Source organism: Acanthisitta chloris, unplaced genomic scaffold (assembly GCF_000695815.1).
Source record: "Acanthisitta chloris isolate BGI_N310 unplaced genomic scaffold, ASM69581v1 scaffold3486, whole genome shotgun sequence".
Lineage (NCBI taxonomy): Eukaryota > Metazoa > Chordata > Aves > Passeriformes > Acanthisittidae > Acanthisitta > Acanthisitta chloris.
The window spans coordinates 78,179-97,312 of record NW_008678595.1 but is presented as its reverse complement, the minus strand read 5'-3'; the positions used below and the strand labels follow the sequence as shown (position 1 = coordinate 97,312).

General features: G+C 44.0%; 1 protein-coding gene across 1 annotated transcript in view; it reads right to left on the bottom strand.

Annotated features, from left to right (window-relative positions):
• The window catches only part of SLC4A11 (solute carrier family 4, sodium borate transporter, member 11), a gene marked incomplete at its 5' end in the record, with an annotated part of 80,461 nt that overhangs the window by 829 nt on the left and 60,498 nt on the right, over positions 1-19,134 (bottom strand). Inside the window, 6 exons of the mRNA XM_009076951.1 lie at positions 3,673-3,842; positions 5,389-5,584; positions 10,157-10,330; positions 13,884-14,052; positions 15,181-15,287; positions 16,006-16,255. Of these exons, the coding sequence (XP_009075199.1) occupies positions 3,673-3,842; positions 5,389-5,584; positions 10,157-10,330; positions 13,884-14,052; positions 15,181-15,287; positions 16,006-16,255 (1,066 nt within the window). The remainder of the gene's footprint in view (positions 1-3,672; positions 3,843-5,388; positions 5,585-10,156; positions 10,331-13,883; positions 14,053-15,180; positions 15,288-16,005; positions 16,256-19,134) is intronic.

Below are 19,134 nucleotides of genomic sequence, written 5' to 3'. Positions count from 1 at the left end.
CCGTAACAATATGCTCTGAAGTTGTTGTCATTAAATCCCACTCCATATTTAGGGTGACATTTTCCCTTGTTTAACAAGGAAGCTATCCTAGGCACAAAGCACTAGAAAGCTAGTTTGAGGCTTCACTGGCTGTGCAAGAGATTCCAAACATCACTCACTACTGAGAGGTACCAGGATCACCTTGAAGAGACCTGTCATAGAATAAAATGCATGAGAGCATTGAGAGGACAGATAAACATCATAGAGAACTTGGAAAGAAGGTAGTTCTACTCTGAGCAATCGAAAACTAGTAATCCAAAAGTTCTGAAGCAAAGCCAGGAGCTGGGGATACACAAAGGGATCTTATTTTCTTCCAATAGGCTGTTCTTCACTGCAATAATGAGTAGACATCAGTTCAAGACATACATTGAGGGGCTGGAGCACATTCAGAGAAGGCCAACAAAGCTGGGGAAGGGTCTAGAGAGTAAGTCCTATGAAGAGCAGCTGAGGGATCTGGGGGTGCTCAGTCTGAAGAAAAGGAAACTCAGCAGGGACCTTCTCACTCTCTAACAATTCTGTGACAGGGGGCTGGAGCCAGGTAGACGTTGGGCTCTGTTACCAGGCAAACTAGTGATAGGACAAGGGGACATGGCCTCAAGGTGCATCAGGGGAGGTTCAGGTTGGACATCAGGAAGAATTTCTTCACAGAAAGGGTGGCTCAGTCACTGGAAGGGACTGCCCAGGGAGGTGGTGGAGTCACCATCCCTGGAGGTGTTAAAGAAATGACTGGATGTGGCATTTAGTGCTCTGGTCTAGTTGATAAGGTGATGGGTGATTGGTTAGAGGTTAGACTATGACCTTGGAGGACTTTTCCAACCTAAATGATTCTGTGAAATTCATTATCTTTAACATTAACGCTACACCAGTTGTCCCTCACCACTGACAATGCAAATCATGGGTTTAATGTTGTTGGACTGATGGAGAAGTGTCTTTGAGACAGGCAAGTAATGTGGCTGGTGCACTGGTGGGACACTGAACCATGACTCATCTCTGATTCTTTACTTTCACCCTTGGCTACTGTCCCATCTCCCCTTCCTCCCTTCACTTCAAGAAAAAAAACCACCAAAGGAGAATATATTTAATTTCTTCTCCTCTGTCTCATCTATTTAGAGTGCCAAATGTTTGGGAAAAGTCATTAACTACAGAGCTCATGGATCACGGTGCTGCCTTCTTGGCTGGAAGCCACAGAACTACATGAAGGCATAAGAAATCAGAGAAAGGAAAGCCAAGGGCAGATTTCTGTGCTGTACCAGGTATCAGCATCTTCCCCTAAGCACAGGGCTGATTATCCAGCTACTAGAAAAAGCTGCTCTGGAAAGTGAAATGAGCCACAGACAGAGGATAAGGTGACAGTGTCTTATTTACTCAAAAGAAGATATATTTGCACCACTAAATTATCTAGTTCTTAGTACAAAAATCAGGTTCTTTGACAGTATTCACTTCACACTAATTTAGCTTATTACACTACATTCAATACTTGACTATTTGGCAAAGAGCGTCCCACATTTTCTTTTCTGTACTGAGCTGCTCTGAGTGGAGACCTGCAATTCCCACAAGAGTCAATCATCCAGCACTGCACCCAGTAGGAATATTTACCAGCCACCAGTCACCCAGAGCAATGCCAATGTGAAGGGCAGGTAAGAGACTCTTAGCAGAGGAACAATAATTTCAGTGTTTTCCAGGACTGTTTATCTTTAAAATTCCAGCCCAAATAACTCTAACCTGATCCTGTTGAAAGCCATGGTACCTCTGACATTTGCTTTTGTTTTAGAAAGAACTGGACCCATCTCCATCAGCCAAACAAAACACCACACCAGAAGCCTTTGTAGGTTATCACTTGGTAGCCCTGAACTTTGAGATCAGAGGGACAATCTCCAAGCCTGCAAATTCAAAGTCAACCAGATATCACTGGTTGATTTTAGGCCATGTTGACCTAAAAATAATCAAATGGACTGGAAACAGATCTGTTCCTTCCCACACCTTATTATGGTTTCTCATTACATCCAAAGGATTGAGAGCATAAATGATTTAACTGGAGAATGATGGGCTAATGCTAATGAACACTGAGGAAGAAATTGGTCCGATTTCTCAACAATTCTCTCTCCAGACTGCAAGATATTGTGGGATCCTCCCAGTTTTAAAGATAAGTTTTGAGACTAAATGCAGCCAGTTTGACTTAACTGATCATTGACAATAGCATTCAGCAGTGCAGGTGGTCTGGAAGGTCACCACAGCACTGGATAAACGATAAGGATTCCTCTTAGGAGAAGTCCAGCTCTGCTCTGAGCACAGGCCTTACGAAATCAAATTGTAAAGCAAGAAGGAACATTATCAAATACCACCTAAATAGATAGGTCAAATTACAGCTTCTCAGGCAGATCAGGAATCACACAGGCACTAAAAAAAGGAGAGTGTTTTGCCTCTTGGGTAGCTGGAAGAGCATCTGCCGGTGCACAACTCCCAGCATCAGTGAAATGCTCTCTGTGCTGTTCCTCCTCAAGCTTGAGCAGCTGGTGGAAAAGAGGTCACCACCACCAACTTCCAGGCGGTGCTAGTCTGGAAAGTACTGGCTACCTTCTGAACCACTCAGACTTCACAGAATCACAGAATAGTTAAGGTTGGAAAGGACCTCTGGGGACCATCTATAGTCCAAGCCCCTTGCCAAGGCAAGGTCACCTAGAGCACATGACACAAGAATGTGTCCAGGTGGGTTTTGAATGCCTCCAGAGGGGAAGACTCCATACCCTCCCTGGGCAGCTGTCCCAGTGCTCTGCCACCCTCAATGGAAAGAAATCCTTCCTCATGTTGAGGTAGAACTTGTGTTTTAATTGAGGTCAACCATTAACCAGCACCATCGCTCTCTCCTGCTTATTCCAAATCCTCAGACATCCAGGAATAAATAGAGTTAAAAAGAGGGTTTTATAGAAAGCTATGGAAAATCATTGAAGGACAGGAAATGCTTTGGGAGACGAGCTGATTTCCTTAATATTTATTAGCATTACAGCCATACCTTGAGGTCCCAAGCAGGACTAGAGACCTGTTACGTGAGATTCTTTGGGGAGGATGCAGAGGTTACTGCCTGGAAGCATTTCCAAAGGAAAACACATCACAGAATCAGTCGGGTTGGAAGAGACAGATCATATCATCAAGTCCAACCTATGACCCAACACCACCATATCACCTAGACCGTAGCACTAAGTGCTATGTCTAAGTCTCTATTTAAACACCTCCACCTTGTCCTGTCACTGGGCACCATTGAAGAGTCTGGCACCAATAATGACCCCTGCCTTGGTGATACTTGTATGCACTGATGAGATGCCCTCTGTCTTGTCTTCTCTAGACTAAACAGGTCCAACCTATGACCCAACACCACCATATCACCTAGACCGTAGCACTAAGTGCTATGTCTAAGTCTCTATTTAAACACCTCCACCTTGTCCTGTCACTGGGCACCATTGAAGAGTCTGGCACCAATAATGACCCCTGCCTTGGTGATACTTGTATGCACTGATGAGATGCCCTCTGTCTTGTCTTCTCTAGACTAAACAGGCCCAGCTCCTCAGAATTCCCATGGTCCAAGCCTGAATACAAAGCGCATGGGAGACAGGAAGAAAAGGCAGCCAAGTTTCCTACCTGATGGGGATCATCCCTATCATGATGAGAGGGAAGATCATCTTCATGTAGGGCAATGGTGACATGCCGAAACCACAGAGGATGAGGAGTTGCAGGACCTGCAAGCCTGTGAAATAGTGGATCTTCCTCTGGGGCACTCTGCGAATGTAATGTGTCGGGGGATAAGCAGTCTGGGAAGAGAAGAATCATGCGTTAGACATGCAGTGACCTAGACTTGTGATGGCAGAATGTGGCACAGGCTTGGGAACACAACAGATTTAAAGAAGTCATCAATTTACACACACACACACACACACACAGAGTGTATCAACACCACAGTCCTGAACAGGCTCCACAGGTGAACACAGGATTTACAAACCCCTACAGGGTTAAATCAAGTGCCTTAAACCACAGCACTGGCAGCAACACACAGAAGATGACCGGGCACTGGAAACCCAGAGAGGGAAAGGCACACCACACAGCCAAGACTGCCTTTGGGAGCATGTAGAGTGCAACATAATATCTTGATAAGTACAGTAGTAATATTCCCCTGAGGAGGACTGTCAGGACTTCGCAGCAATACGTGAAGTGCCTGTGGGGGTGTGCAGGGGGTGATGGTGAGCAGATGCACTTGGGTGTTGTTACGGCTGGATGGATTCTCCACCTGAAAGCCAGCTCCTCATATTTTACAACCTCTCTATACGGCTCCATGCTGCTCCCATCCCTTGGCTGAACCCATTAGGGGAAGACCAGGAGATGAGGTTAGGGAGGTACAGAAAGAGGCTGTACACAGACTGCAGTGATTCTCCCAACTCCTGAAAGCTATTCATTTCTCAGAAAAAAATGAGGGGGGGAAGTGACATTAATAGGCTAAATATGGAGGTTTCTTTTGACATTTACTTGCTCATGTCTGAGCACAGGCTTTGACTCACTGTCTATACATCAATGAAGAGTATGAGTGACTGTCTGCTGGCACTGATACAGGCTCAATGGATTTCAGATCGGGCCATGACTCATTAAAAGGTTTCCAGAAAAGGGAGATCTCCATATTCAAGAATACGTCTTAATTTTCCAAACTAAAGCTTGGAAAATTCCACACATAATTCGTAATAAACCCAGAAGTACTAAGTCACATACCTCACTAGCTATTCAATCCTCATTCAAAAATTGACATGACAAATGTAATCTTTACAGTTTTAACCTCTAGGATTGTAATATTAGAGATCAAGATAGATTAGCAGAGATACACAGCCAAATGTTGGGCTTATTAAGCCCTTGACTCTTATTACATAAGAGAAGGTGAGCTGGAGACTCGCTCCAGGTACTGCCTACACTGCAAGCCAACACCTTCTTAGCACCTGTAATAGAGATGGATTGAAAACACATCTTCCAGGTCTGTTTTCAACCCACATCAGATGGGTTTCAATAATGCAAGTGATTTAATTTTGAGTTTAAAATCCTATCTTGGGGTATTTCATACAAAATGAAAGTGTAAAATACAGCAAAAAAGAATTACCCACCTGAAGCTTTGCTGGGGAAATCAAAGATCATTTCCTGACATTAAGCTTTTTAATACTTTATAATATAGTTATTTTAATGCAGGTACTCTGCAGCTGATAGGACATTACAGTAGGGTTTTAAAACTCACACACCCCCAACATTCAGCAAGCAACAGGTTGTACAACGGTGTGCTTGGGCTATAAACAACTTCCAGGTGTAGTGCCCCAATCCATGTACCTGTTCCTTAAGCAGGAGAGCCACCCTTTCAAAGAGTTGGTTCCCATCAATGGAGGTCAAGGCAATGTAGAGGAAGAGGCCGTAGAGGACTGGCTTTGGGATCCACTGGAGAGGGAAAGGGAGGAGCAGGAGCGAGAGGCCAACCAAGAAGTTTGCCACTAGACTTGTCAGCCGTGTCTCCTTCACACTCACGATCCTGGAAGCAAGAAAACAAGGATTAGGAGACTAGGATAATATCCCAGTATCCACGGAAGCTTACCACTGGGGCTCACTACTTCACATAGGTGCAGCAGGCCATGTGCCACTCGGGAAAGGGAAACATCTCCACTGCACTGACATCAGCACTTCTGGCCCTGTGCTGACACTGAGAAGGCAGAGCTCTGCTGGACCCAGGCCAGGCACTTAATCCACAGCTCAAACAGAGCAGTTGGAAAAATGCCAAATTCCCCTTCTGCAAAGCTCCACAGATCCTATCCTGAACTAAATTGCTCTCTAAACTAATTCTGTTTAGCACAATGCAAAAAACACCAAAACAAAACCAGGGCAGAATCCTCTCTCTGGGCAGTGATCCTTCCCTCCATTTACCCAGCGCATAGGCAATTGGCTTCTATCCCAAAGAAAACTCACTGTGACTTCTCCAGGAACTGATGAACCTCTTGTAAAAAACTAAAACACTACTGACAGCGAGTCAGCATTTTTCATGTATATGAGGATCTCCTTGTTTACATGGAAGGGAATGCTGAGTGCACTAAGCTGGGATTCAGTTCTGCTGTGGGTAATAGCAGTTGTGCTGCAAATTGCCTATTACCATGCAAAACATGAAATTAATTAATGCAAATTTTCCAGAGCTGACAGGCCACAGTGTTTGTTTTTTTTTTTAGGGGGAAAAGACTGACAGGAAAACACACAGCAGCTTTCAGAACCTCTGGGGGGTGAGCGGAGGTGGTTTTGCCTTCTTTTCACTTCAACTAAATCTGTGAACATCTAGCTTGAAAAAATAATTATGAGAAACAATGGGAGGAAAGAAATCTCTCATCTGTCAAGACTACTTATAAAGAGAGAAAAAGAAGACTCTTAACTTTTTTTATTGGAGATAAAGTCACCAATTCAGTGGATAAGCTGGTGAGAAAATGCCTTTATTATCAGGGGAAATTTTTTTCCATAGGCTGTTTTGGTGTCATTTAGTGACCTCATTCCCTGGATGAGACCCCTCATACTGTGAATTAACTCTGTACACAAACTACTCTGAGGCTTAACACAAGATCTAACAAAACACATTTTCCTCCTTTACATATGTACTTTTGGGACTTCATAATCCCTTCTGTCCCAAAGAAGATTTCTTCCCAGTGAATTATTTCAATATTAAGTTTGAGAGTTATGCTTGTAAGTAAGATCAGGTTGAACTTCAAATCTGTTTATACATCGAAGGGGAGCATAATGAAGCTGTGGGGATGAAGGAGCCTTCCACACCTGTATTTGAGAGGGAAGGGAAAAAAGTAACAGCCTAAAGCTTTAGCAAGGCAGAATTAACACCATCAGTCATGAGACCTAAGGAACAACAGCTACCACAAACAGTACACAAAGTCCTGAGGACAACACTGGAATTCTTCAGTGAGTAATGGGGCAGATCATACACATTATCCAGGATTACCAAGACAGGATGCACAGAGGTGTTGACCTTTAAGTAACCTTTAAATGGGTTTAAACAGCAGAAACCACAGCTTTCCTCCTTCCAAACAGATTTTGTTCAGATCCTCTTGCAAGCCTCCTATATCAAGGGGCCCATGCCAATGCCTAGAGAAGCTGAGGGAGAGTAAAGCACTTCACTCTTGCCAGCTCTGGTAGAACTGGAACATCACCTAAGTGGATACAGTTTGGCAAACTTTCCATTGCCTCCAGGTTTGGATCACCACAGAACAAGTCTTGGAGATGAACAGAGAAGTGCAACTGTAAGAGCTGTTTCAGACTAAGTTCACAGGCTGACAAACAGGGGTCAGATGCTTTCAGAGCTATCAGAACCACTATGAGCCTCTTGAGTGGCCCAGTACAGCAGAAGTTAAAGGATGCACTAACTGATTTATTTTCATCCAGGTACAGCAAGAGTTTCCCTGACTTCCTCACTGGACAACCTACAGAGGAACCATTTTTGTTATTTCAGGCCAAGATCTGACCCACTGGTGTGAATACTCATGACATGCAAGCACACACAAGCCTTAGGTTTCTTGCAAGCGAAGTCATGCAAACCAAAAAGCTCAGAAGCAAAATGAGCTGTGAAGCCACCACATTTCAATCAGATGCAAGTCTGTAAGCACAGAGCAGCTCAGAGGAACAGCCCTTTGGAAAAAGATTTTTGAAGCTAATGGAATTTTCTGCAGTCATCTCTTGGGGATGCAGTAATCACAGCACTGGGTTTGATCACATACAAGATGTACTGCAACTACTACTGCCAGCTCCTGCTAATGCCACTTACTAGTTTGGACTATTTTATCAGAACATAGTTACAATTTCTCATAATTGACCAAATATGACATTTTAAAGCTGATGTTCTGAGCCTTAAATTGGTCTTCTGCTAATTCCAGCACCTTTCTCATTTCCAGGATAAGAACATCACAGTCACATGAAGTCAGAGGAAACTCTGATTTGCCTGTGTTCAGAATCTGCTTTGGCCCTTGAGGAAACAGCTCCAGAAAGTCTGTGCTGTGATGGAAATAAAGTAATTAATGGAGATTAAAGAGTATAATCCAGGCTCATTTCCCCCAAATCCTTTAAATATGGCTAGCATGGGATTAGCCATTCCCAACCTCCTCCGTGTAACAACAGCCTGTTTGCAGACTGACACAGGAAACTCAAGTCATTACTCTACAGGGGAGAAGAAAATTTTGCTTTCATTGTGACAGATCTTTATTCTTGTTTACATCATCATCCTGTGAGAGCTTTGATTTGAGTGCAGGAAAGGAGCCTGCCAAGGGAGACAGAGCTGATTTTCTAATTGAGCCTCAGTATGTTTCTTTTTCAGCAGAGCTGGCTAAGAGGGGGGGAAAAAAAGAAAGGATGACTACATTGCTCAGAGCCTCCTGTTATAGCTCAGTGCTTTGCAGAGAACAAAAAGCTTCAGTCTCAAAGGGAGTTCAAAGCACTAGGAAATCCTTGTTCCCTTTTTCACTCCCAATATCCAGTTCACAGCACCAATTTGCCTCCAGCAGACAAGAGCTGTGCCATGGGGGAATATGCTTAGTCACATTAGGACATCCCTCAGCCCTTTCAGGATAATCACTGGAGCCAGATCTAGGTTAGAATGGCCAAAGAGGGCTCTCTGATGCTTTTTATTTTTGGCATCTGGGTGAAGGAGCAGAAGACAAGGGCAGGAGGTAGTCTATAATTCAGGCAGGGGACTTTGTCAAGGAAAAGCCAGAATACAGAATCAAGTCCATGGAAAAACAGGAAAAAGAGGCACTAGGTATTAAAATTAACAACAGAAGATACAGGGGGAGGATTGGCACATGGGTTTCAAAGTGTCAATTTTCCATCTCACAAAGAAACAGAGAGCATAGGTATCCCAGAGCACATCATGCACACAAGGAGCAAGGATTAAAACCCTACAGAACTCAAGTTGCCCAGTTGAATTTTTTGAAATATGGTTTAACATTTATCCAAGATGAATATAGTTGTAGGAACAACTGATAGCAACACATACTAACAGGAATATGAGCTCAAGGGACTGATCTGCCAGGAAAGATCTGTAAAAGCATTGCAGGGAGCAGCAGGACTCAGCCATTTCCAGATGTGGAAGGTGAAATCCATCCATCACTGACCCAAAAAGCAGCTGTGCCAGGTTGGGCTAGGCCAGCTGTTACCAAGAACAGCACAAAGGCGAGGCTGAAATTAAGACAGACCCACTCCATCCCCCAAAGTAAATGACCATTCAGACTCACTTCTGCTAAGTGGCAACTCAGAAAATGGAAGCCAAGCCAGGATAATTAAACTAATAGCATGTGAGTGGAAATTACCACTTCTGTGGGGAAAGCACTCAACTGGAACACACTGCGATCAAACAGGGCAGATAACCTCAGTTCTGAAGCAGGTTTCATGAGAAACATTTTAACTTTTTTTAATAGGTATCTGATAAGAATGTGTTGCCCAACTTGGAACAGTAAAATAGTTGGTCTTAAATAGAAAGGCATGACCCCAGGCACGGCTTCACATTTCCTTTTGCTTAAAAACAAGAGGATTTAAGCATCTCTCCTTCCCAAAATGCAGAAGATGTTATGAGAGCTCTGAAATACTGGTGCATTTTTCTCACCCTTCGTAATAACCACCAGACAGGTTTCAGGCAATGAATCAGCCTGGATTCTTTCTGGTGAAGACAGCTGGAAAGATCTGGCCAAAGCATCTCCTCAGCTTTCCACAAGGATAAAACAGACAAGGGCCTTGGCTGAGAATTCCAGAGGAGAATTAGCACTGAAGTGGGTGGAATCCCTATAGGATTCTGTCAGCCATTGGCTACAGAATGAATTTGTGTGTGTCCTTCCATTGGCTACAGAATGAATTTGTGTGTCCTGTAACAAGCACTTCAGTGAAGAGATGAAGCCAGGTCAAGGGTCACACTGGCTGAGGTGACTTCATTCGGTGCCTCTCCCCTCCACCTTCATACCTTGTAAGTCTTCAAGACAACAGCAAACTCCCCACCCACAACCCACTGTTCCCAAACGATTGGGAAACCACAAATGAAACCAAAGACATTCAAGACAGCTCTGTAGTTCCTACTTACGTCTCATAGATGTGTCCATTCTCAACCCTCTCCTCCACATAGGCCAGGGCACGGACGTGCATGGGGGAGTGTGGGAAGGCAGCATGGATCCATGGGAGACCAAAGACAGACAGTCCTGTGTTAATCAGCGCAACAAGCAGCAGGTCCCAGTGATAAGCTGTTCCCTTCACCAACCTGAAACGAGGGGTTTGTTGATAGTTAACACCCAATACACACTAACAGGCTGTCCTGGCTGACCCTGAGCTCAAATGCTGAACACTAGTGTGCACTTCCATGCACGGAGTGATTTCACACCTCCTGCTTTACCGTCTGTGTTACATGAACATGCAATGTAATTAAATGTGACAGTTTGCTCCCAAAGCTGTTGTCATCTGGATAGAACAAGGCCTGCAGAAAGGCAACCCACTAAAATAACAGTCCATGAAAATTTCATCAGCATTTCGCTTTTACATTTATTAGAGAGTCTATTCAAAATCCACATCTGTATTTGCTAACTGAGTCCACAGAGGGAGTGGTTAAAATCCTGGGCATGGTTTGCCAAACAACTGACACTGAAGTTTCCCACCCACCTTGTTTCTAACCCTCATCTCCCTCCTTCCCCACGAGCAGAGCACATGCTTAGTATGCTGCAGTAATCCCCTAACTATGTAATTGCTACTGCATGATAAGAAAATGGGACAGGAATTCATTAAACTTCAGCTCCTCCTCAGTAGTCATAGAATCATAGAATGAATCACAGAAATGTTTGCACTGAAAAGGCCCTTAAAGATCATGTAGTTCCATCCCCCTGGCATGGACAGGGACACCTCCCACTAGACAAAGTTGCTCTAAGCCCCATCCAACCTAGCCTGGAACACTTCCAGGGATGGGGCAGCCAAAGCTGCTCTGATTGCCAACCTGTTCCAAAAGGTTGGTAGCCAACCAAGGAGATACACTCTTCCTAAGTTTGGCAAATGCTGTGTGGCCTCCCTGCTTTATATTTTAGGGGAGGGAGAAATTGGCTGACTGCTTCACATTCCCATTACAAGGACCACAAGGAGAGCAGCATTAACACTGAAGTAACATCTAGTTTAAACTTGTCATTTTTTGCCAGGTCTGACCCTTTCCTGAATATTCCCATCTGGTAGCAACTGCTAGGTACTATGAACAAAGTTTAGAAAAAGGCTGGAAAAGGATTCAGCTCTCAGACTTTCACACCTAACAGAAAGGACTAGGGTTGTGTTTCTGCCTTGCCATCCACACACACTACCAGAGTTCAGCTGAATTGCTCTCTGAGCAACATCAACTACAAAGGGAACACCATTTGGGGGTCTTAATGCCACCCAGATAAGCTCTGTTCAACACCTAAGCATAGACTTGGAGCCATCCAAGATGCTCTAAGACATGAGGTACATTGAGGTGGTAGACTTCACCTGGCACACGAAGATCTATGCCTAAGATCTACCTCAAAGGGCAGCAGATGCCATTGTTTGGGCAGCAGAAATCTTGGGTGGGGTTCAGTTTTGGAACAAAAGGATTTGTCTCACTGGGACTGCTCACCTCCATTGCCTGAGGAGGCCATGGGGTGACTAGGTCAGGTAGATGCAATGTCTCTGAAGCTGGAAGGTGCTGGCAGGAAGGGTGGAATTGTAAACACTTCCTGCCTTGGCTCATGCTTTGAAAGCTCAGCTCCTGCTCCTGTGCTGCTTTCTCAGAGCAAAGGCACCTCCAGCATCCCCAGGGTTATTGTGACTGGCCTCTGCCCTTTTCAGAGGGCTCCAAGTAAAAAGGGCATACACTGACCTGTTGGAGCAAGTCCAGAGGAGACCACCGAGTTGATTAGTGGGATGGAGCACCTCTGCTATGAGGAAAGGCTGAGAGAATTGGAATTGTTTAGTCTGGAAAAGAGAATGCTTTGGGGTGACCTAATTGCAGCCTTCCAGGACCCAAAGGGAGTCTACAAGATGATGGAGAGATACTACTTACAAGTGCCTGGAGTGACAGGACAAGGGGAAATGGCTTCACACTCCCAGAGAGTAGGTTTAGACTAGGTATCAGGAAGAAATTTTTCCTTGTGAGGGTGGTGAGGCACTGGTACAGGTTGCCCAGAGAAGCTATAGCTGCCCCATCCCTGGAAGTGTTCCAGACCAGGTTGGATGCAGCTTGGAGTAACCTGGTCCTAGTGGAAGGGGTCCCTGTCCACAACAGGGAGGCGGAACTAGTTATCTTTAAGGTCCCTTCTACACAAACCATTCTGTGATTCTATGATGATCTAACAGCAGTGTTGTTTTAGCCCCCCCAGGACACTGACTCAGCAGTTGTACAGCACCATGTGTGCTCTACACCTGCTTGGACCAATGGATAGGCTCCACTGGGCTTGTCTACCTCAACACACAAAGATCTGGATGCCTTATCCTAGGTTATCTCCACACTGCCCAACCAGCCCAGTACTCCTTGGACAGTCTTATACACTTGCTTTGATTATTCTTCAGCAAGACACATCAGGTACTTCCAAGCAAACATCATTTTTTCCCCTGGTTTTTCTTTCCTACAGAAGGAAACAACTACATCTGGTAAGACACCAAGAGCACATTCTCCACTTGGCTGGTACAGATGCCAGTATTTTATACTGTGATGGCACCACAAACAGAAGGTGTTAAGTGCTAGTTTGTCCATCTCTAAAAGCCCATGCCCTGATGCCTGATCAGCATAAGCTCAGGCCCGAACTGAAGAATTCTGAAAAACACTATGCAGAACTCCAAAGAATATTTTTCATTCCTTACAGACATTCTAGTGGAAAATACCAAAAGCTGAGAAGAAATTCACATTAGCAGAGATGACCCACTTACATACAGATTTATGCAACACTTAAAGTGATATAATAGAGATAAGAGGTGGTCAAAGGAAACCAAATTAGTGTAACTGAATTTGAGCTTGTCTTCTCTCCCCCTAATACTGTGTCACTCCAGCTACAACATGGAGAATGCTAATGTATATTATGCAAGGAGAGAACCCTCCCACGCATTACATTAGCAAAAAAACCTCTGAGACAGGGTAGTTTCCCTGGAAAAGTCATACACGTTCAATTCCTGATACCACATCTGATGGCAGTCGGCACAAAAACATCAGAGGGAATATTTTAATAGTGAAGCATCTCAAGTTTGCACATAAATTAGACTGATCAGACATTAGACATACTGTTTTATTTCACTTCCACCTTTCTCAGCTGGAAACTAACAGCTTCGAACACTTCTGAAGCTCAGCTGCAGCATATTGTGCTGCAGCATTTATGTAGGTCATTGACTTCCCATTTTCAACCAGTTCTCTGTACTGCAAGAGCAATGCAAGTGTCCACATGTGTCAGATACTCCCTAAATATCTGGAGGTACATCCACAGCCCTCAAACCACGCAAAATATCTACTTAACATTTACTACACTACCTCTTGGCTCCCAAAACTCTTCCTGAGAAATGCCTTGAGACTTTTAGGGGAGACAAGATGGTGATGAGCAGAGGGTAAAGGAGAAACAGGCTGAGGTGATGAGTTCATTGACACTTGGTGGTTTGGGCTCACTGCCACACTATTGGACTTTGGGAATGGTGAGGAGTTACACAGCAGGGTCACGTTCACCTGTGACAACAGGAGTTCTTAAAAAACACATCCTGAATATAATCTCTGGTGTTCAAAGAAGCTTTGGGAAAGCAGTGCTAGTTACAGACTCATGGACATCCCTCCTTGAAAATGTTACCTGTTCTCTGGAGCATTTGTGAGCGACGCCACGATGTTCTGCTCTATGAAGAAGAGCATGGACAGGAGGAACCCCAACCCCATGGCACTCATCACCGATCCAATGGAGAGGGACTGGACGGGGGCCAGGACAAACAAGCTCTCAGATGGGTTGTAGTTAAATTTAGACACTGAAACATGGAGGAGAATGATGTTAGGAGGTACCTTCTTGTCCGGTCATCCACATAGACTCATGTAATGTTTTACCCATGCCATGAACTACTGGGAATCAATGCAGCAAACCAGGCATGTGGGAGCCAGGCGGCCATGGAAGATGGGTCCATCTGGCTGTTTTGGTTTATCTTTTCCCTCTGTTCATTTAGAACTTGGCTGTCATCCTGATTTGACAGATCACTGCTAGTTCTACTGAGGCATTACATATATTTGAGCAAAACAAAAGAGGGAAACTTGTCTTCCACAGATGCAAAGTGTTTTTAGATTAGAAAACCTTCTTTCTAACTAGCAGCAAATTCCTGCTCAGCTAATCAACTCCCAGAACCATTTTAAAACTTCCTCATATCCAACAAGCTGTGGAAGGCATTTTAGTATAAAATGCCCCTACTTTCCTGCCATTGGAAGCAATCCATGACTAGGGATAAATCACACATGGCTACACATCATTTTACAATCCAACTGGATGGAATGGCCATCACAGAAAAAAAATGTCATTGCTTATTTGTTTCCATACATTTCCTCACATCACCCACTCACGTCACTGCAGGACAATGCAATTCCTGTCCCCATTATCACTTCCTGATATGGAAAAGTTGATCTATCTGGCCAATAAATGGTGTCTCATTTTTAGATTTCCTTATGTAACTTTGCACTGCCCAGATGCTCTGCACTGTTTCACCTCAATTAGGAAGATGCAAACTGAAGACAAAGAGGACAGACTGGGACCATCACCTCCACGTCAGTGTGACTGGCAACAACCCTTCCTGCCTGCTAATTACTCTGCCCTTTGTTCTTTGCCAGAAATTGTTGATTCGCCTCCTGTATTCTAAGAGATAGACACTTGAAATTCATTGAAAAGACACAGTGGGATCATTTTTTCCAGAGACCAAACTTCACTCAGCCTTGTTTAATTAGGGTTATGAATGAAATAAATCAGATAGTGAGGAAATCTGAGCACTTGGGAGTGGTGGGGGGGACACAATATTTGTGAAATTATATTGCGCAAGTTTGCTAAATTTTGGCAGAACCTTTCAAGGATTTCATTTCTTTTTCATACACCCCCAGAGAACAAAAATAGAACTTACTTTCAATTTCCTTGAAGATATAGGAACCCACCACAGAGAAAGTCAGAACTGAAATGGGTAAGGCACAGTCGGACAGAATTTCCCGTACTCTGGCATGCAGATATGGGCTGCAAGTCAAGACAAAGAAATTCCATCAACACCACACTGTTGGGACAATCACCCAATCCAGATAGCACCAATGCTTTAACAAGTGAAAATTCAATCCCATCTTGTGATTCTAAAGAGATACTTGGAGTGAAAAATCAGTCTAATCCATCCTCAAATCTTCTAGAATCTACAGCCTTTAAGGTTGATGAATGCGTAAGCAAAACACAAAGAAATAAGAAACTAAAGATGCAAGCCAGAAAAAAGTCCTCCAAGCACCAATTTGTGTCTCGTTTCCACTTTAATTGCTTACTGCATTTCAAATGAAGAATTTTAAAAGCAATAATAGCTGGGTGTTTGACTCCCAAGAGCACACTGAAGGTACATTCCCAGTAGACCTTCCAGCACCATCAGGGACTTTTGCCCACCAAAATGGTTCAGTGCCTATTTGGAAGGAGTTATAGGGATTCCAACATGCATTACATAGTTCATGGCTTTTTAGAAAGCCATTTGTGACACCAACCCAAACACAGAAGGGCATTATCCAGTGACTGAACGTTCTGTTCTGCTGCTAACATTTGCCAGGTGGCCTGCCAAGCTCATCCCTGGCTTTGGCTTCCACCATCACTAATAGAAGAGTTCCACATGATGTTTCTGGACACAAAAATTAGGATCTAAGCAATTCCTCCCAGGTAATATGAAACAATCAGCACTCTGAGCTCTAAGACTGAAGTAACTCACCTTTTCTTAAACTGATAGAGCGTATGACCAAGCCAAAGGGTACCCAACATCAACATGAGACTAAGGACGGCAGTTTCACGTCCATAATGCACATCATGGGTGCCTGTTTGATTCTCTAGGGACATGGATCTGCTCACTGATGAGTTCATCAAGAAGGATGTATTGATGCCGAGGCTTGGAATAGCATCAGCTCGTGTTTTTTCCAAGTAACTGTCTCCTGTGCGCCCATGGTAGTAATATTTCTTAAAAACTGTGCAAACAACCAACAGGCAAGGATTAGGATAGGATTGTGACAATCAAAGCAAGTAAAATAAAGTGTTTTTTTCTTGCTTGATCATGCAATTCTAACATTATGCTTCACCAGGTTTATAGCTCTACCCCTCAGACCACTGAGAAGAAATCAGAACTTCTCTTACAAAGACAGTGCCTCAACAGATTTATTTTTTCACTTATTTTAAGTTAAATTTTTCTCTAAAGCAACACGTTTCAGCTGTAAGGACTTCCAGCGCTAATTAATGTGATTTTTGTTCCCAGCACTGGAATCACTGCCATTAAATATATATTTCTATATAGGCACCTACTTTCAGCAGTCTGGTTAAATAAATCCCCTCGGGATCTCTTGGAAATACTAAGAGCAGCCAGGCTGCACAGATCCTTAAGTGGATTACAAAATGTACAGTAATTACTTTTCCTCCTGATCCAGATTTTAAAGATAAGTGGTGATGATATGCAAAACCTGGCAGAACATTGAAATTTATACTGCAAATTGAAACAGAGTTACAGCACACCTGAAATAAAACTGCACAAGCAAAACACCCAGTAAAGCCCCTGGAACTGTCCATAAATGTATTAGGCTACCTCAGAGGCATTTTATATAAGCAATTAACAGCTGTAAAGACACTTGCTTTTGAGCATTTAGCTATGTTCCCATTTCTATGGAACCGGCTTGGCCCCAAGCAAATAAATGTGGGTTTTGGGGTGATTCCACCTCTTTGGGGAACAAAAGCCTGAGGCGTCACAAGAAGCAAGTAAAACCAGAAGATGGGAGTTGGGCTTTGCAGCCTCAGTACTCCCAGGTTTTATGTGATGGCAGCACCCACTCTCCCTCACACCAACAGGAAGATACAGGAGGATGGAAATCATCACATCAGAGCTTTGCAGTCCTTCTACCTTGTTCCTTTTCGTCAAAATACTCCTTAAACTTTGCATAGTGAAACTGAAAAACTGCGGGCAAGACCATCCTCATTAGGCAATAATACAACAACATGAAGCTTAGGCTATAAAGCTCCTCATGACATTTCCCCCTGTCCCCAAATAATAGTCAAGGTTCTGAAAGACCTAAACACTTCAGCTTTTCCATCTGCAGCAGCTACAGGGAAATCAGAAAAGACAAACTAATTCTAAATATTGGAAAACAAGGAAAACAAACTCTGAATGTTCTTGCTAAGCAAAAATTGGTGTTTGCAACCACCTTGAGTTTGGCTGAAGCACAGTGTGTTACTGCTGATTTGAAGCTCACCCCAGTGTAAAATGCCCTGTGTTTGGCCATGATGCCATTTTAAATGCAGGAATAATCTTTCCTGTACCACCCTTATGAGTTAAAAGGAGTGTGGGCATTCCACGAGTGGATGGGGTCAATGGGGCATGTAGATCACACAACAGAGGACCAGTTGCCTCACACTCAGTACATCTCTGGAGAAATGTAAAGCTCATAGAAGGTTTACAGTTCAAAATTTCTCCATTCAATTTGCTCTTAGCAGCAGCCAGAAGTGAGAAGATCACCTTTAAAGCTGAGATGAGAAAGGTTCCCCTAGCAAGGAGCATTTTCATTCCGACCTCCCTTAGCACCATGTATTCCTCATCGCGTGCTACGGAAGAAGCTCTGCTATCATTTCCTCCCTCCATCCTCACAGCTGTGTCCAGCCCAGGCAGGACACCCACACCTGCTCTGTAGACAGGTAAACTGAGGCCCAGAGCACTGCCATGACCCACACACTGGCACAGGATGGGCTGTTGTGGGATTTGTGCTTTCCGGCTTGGAACATGAAAGGACATTTTTGTCATAATAAACATGATTATGGCAGAACTTCCAGGGAATTAGCAGCTGGCCAGAGCAAAAAGCTTGCTCACCATCACAGCTGACCCTAAGGGTCACTGAGTCCTGGAGACATGCAGAGTTACTGAGCATCTGAGAAACCAACAGCGCACACAACCCAGGAGCTATGCAGAATGTATTTGCATTACTCTGGATTTAGATTTGGACAGGAATGAATGAAAACCAAATTACTTTGTTTTGGGTCTTCTGGATTTTCCCAATTTCCCACATTTGTTTATATGGCAGTAATATATTCAGGGCTAATCTTTGGTGCCCTGTGTTCAGCTTGACTACATCATTGCTTGCTACCTCTGAGGCTGCAATTCAATTTGCACCCATCTCCAAACCAGGCAGGATTGCTCCAATCCATCCTAGATGAGCAAAAAACTTTGCTTTACTCTTACCTTTTAATTAAAGCAACTGTAACAGGCCAAGATGGCTAGTGGAGGTCTGTCCTGCACCACAGGCTTGCTACAAAGGATTTGATTGCTATAGATTTCTAGTTAGGTTTTACACCAGAGCTCAGTGAGTCTCATTGCCCACAGTCAGACAGCAGCAGAGCTATTGGTGCCCTGGCTGAAACTGAGCCCTTCTCCAGCTTAGTGTGCGCTCACATTCCCTCCAACAACATGAACTAGCTTTGTTTTCTTCAGTCTGCTCACCACCATTTCCTGCAGAGTGCAGATGTCAAGATCAAACAAACACAGCTTTGGTGGCCAGGCCATGCAGCAAAAACAAAGTGTCACCGGGATGGCCTGAATGCTCATGGCTTAGTTCCTCTGGGCAGTGTTGTGTCCTCCCCCTTCTTTCCTGCATGTGTACAAGTACCTTACAAAAAAATCAAGGCTGTGAACAGGCTGAGGAAAGTACCTGGGCAAAGGTGGCATGTCCCATGGCACTAAGGAAGCCCAAAGTTGCTGTCAGCTAGTTAGGCATTCCCAGGACACTTAAGAGTGTGGAGAAAATACCAGCTTTCTCTTCCTACTTAACAGCTCAACTCAAGTTTTGAGTGGGAGGAGGAGGTGGCAGCACAG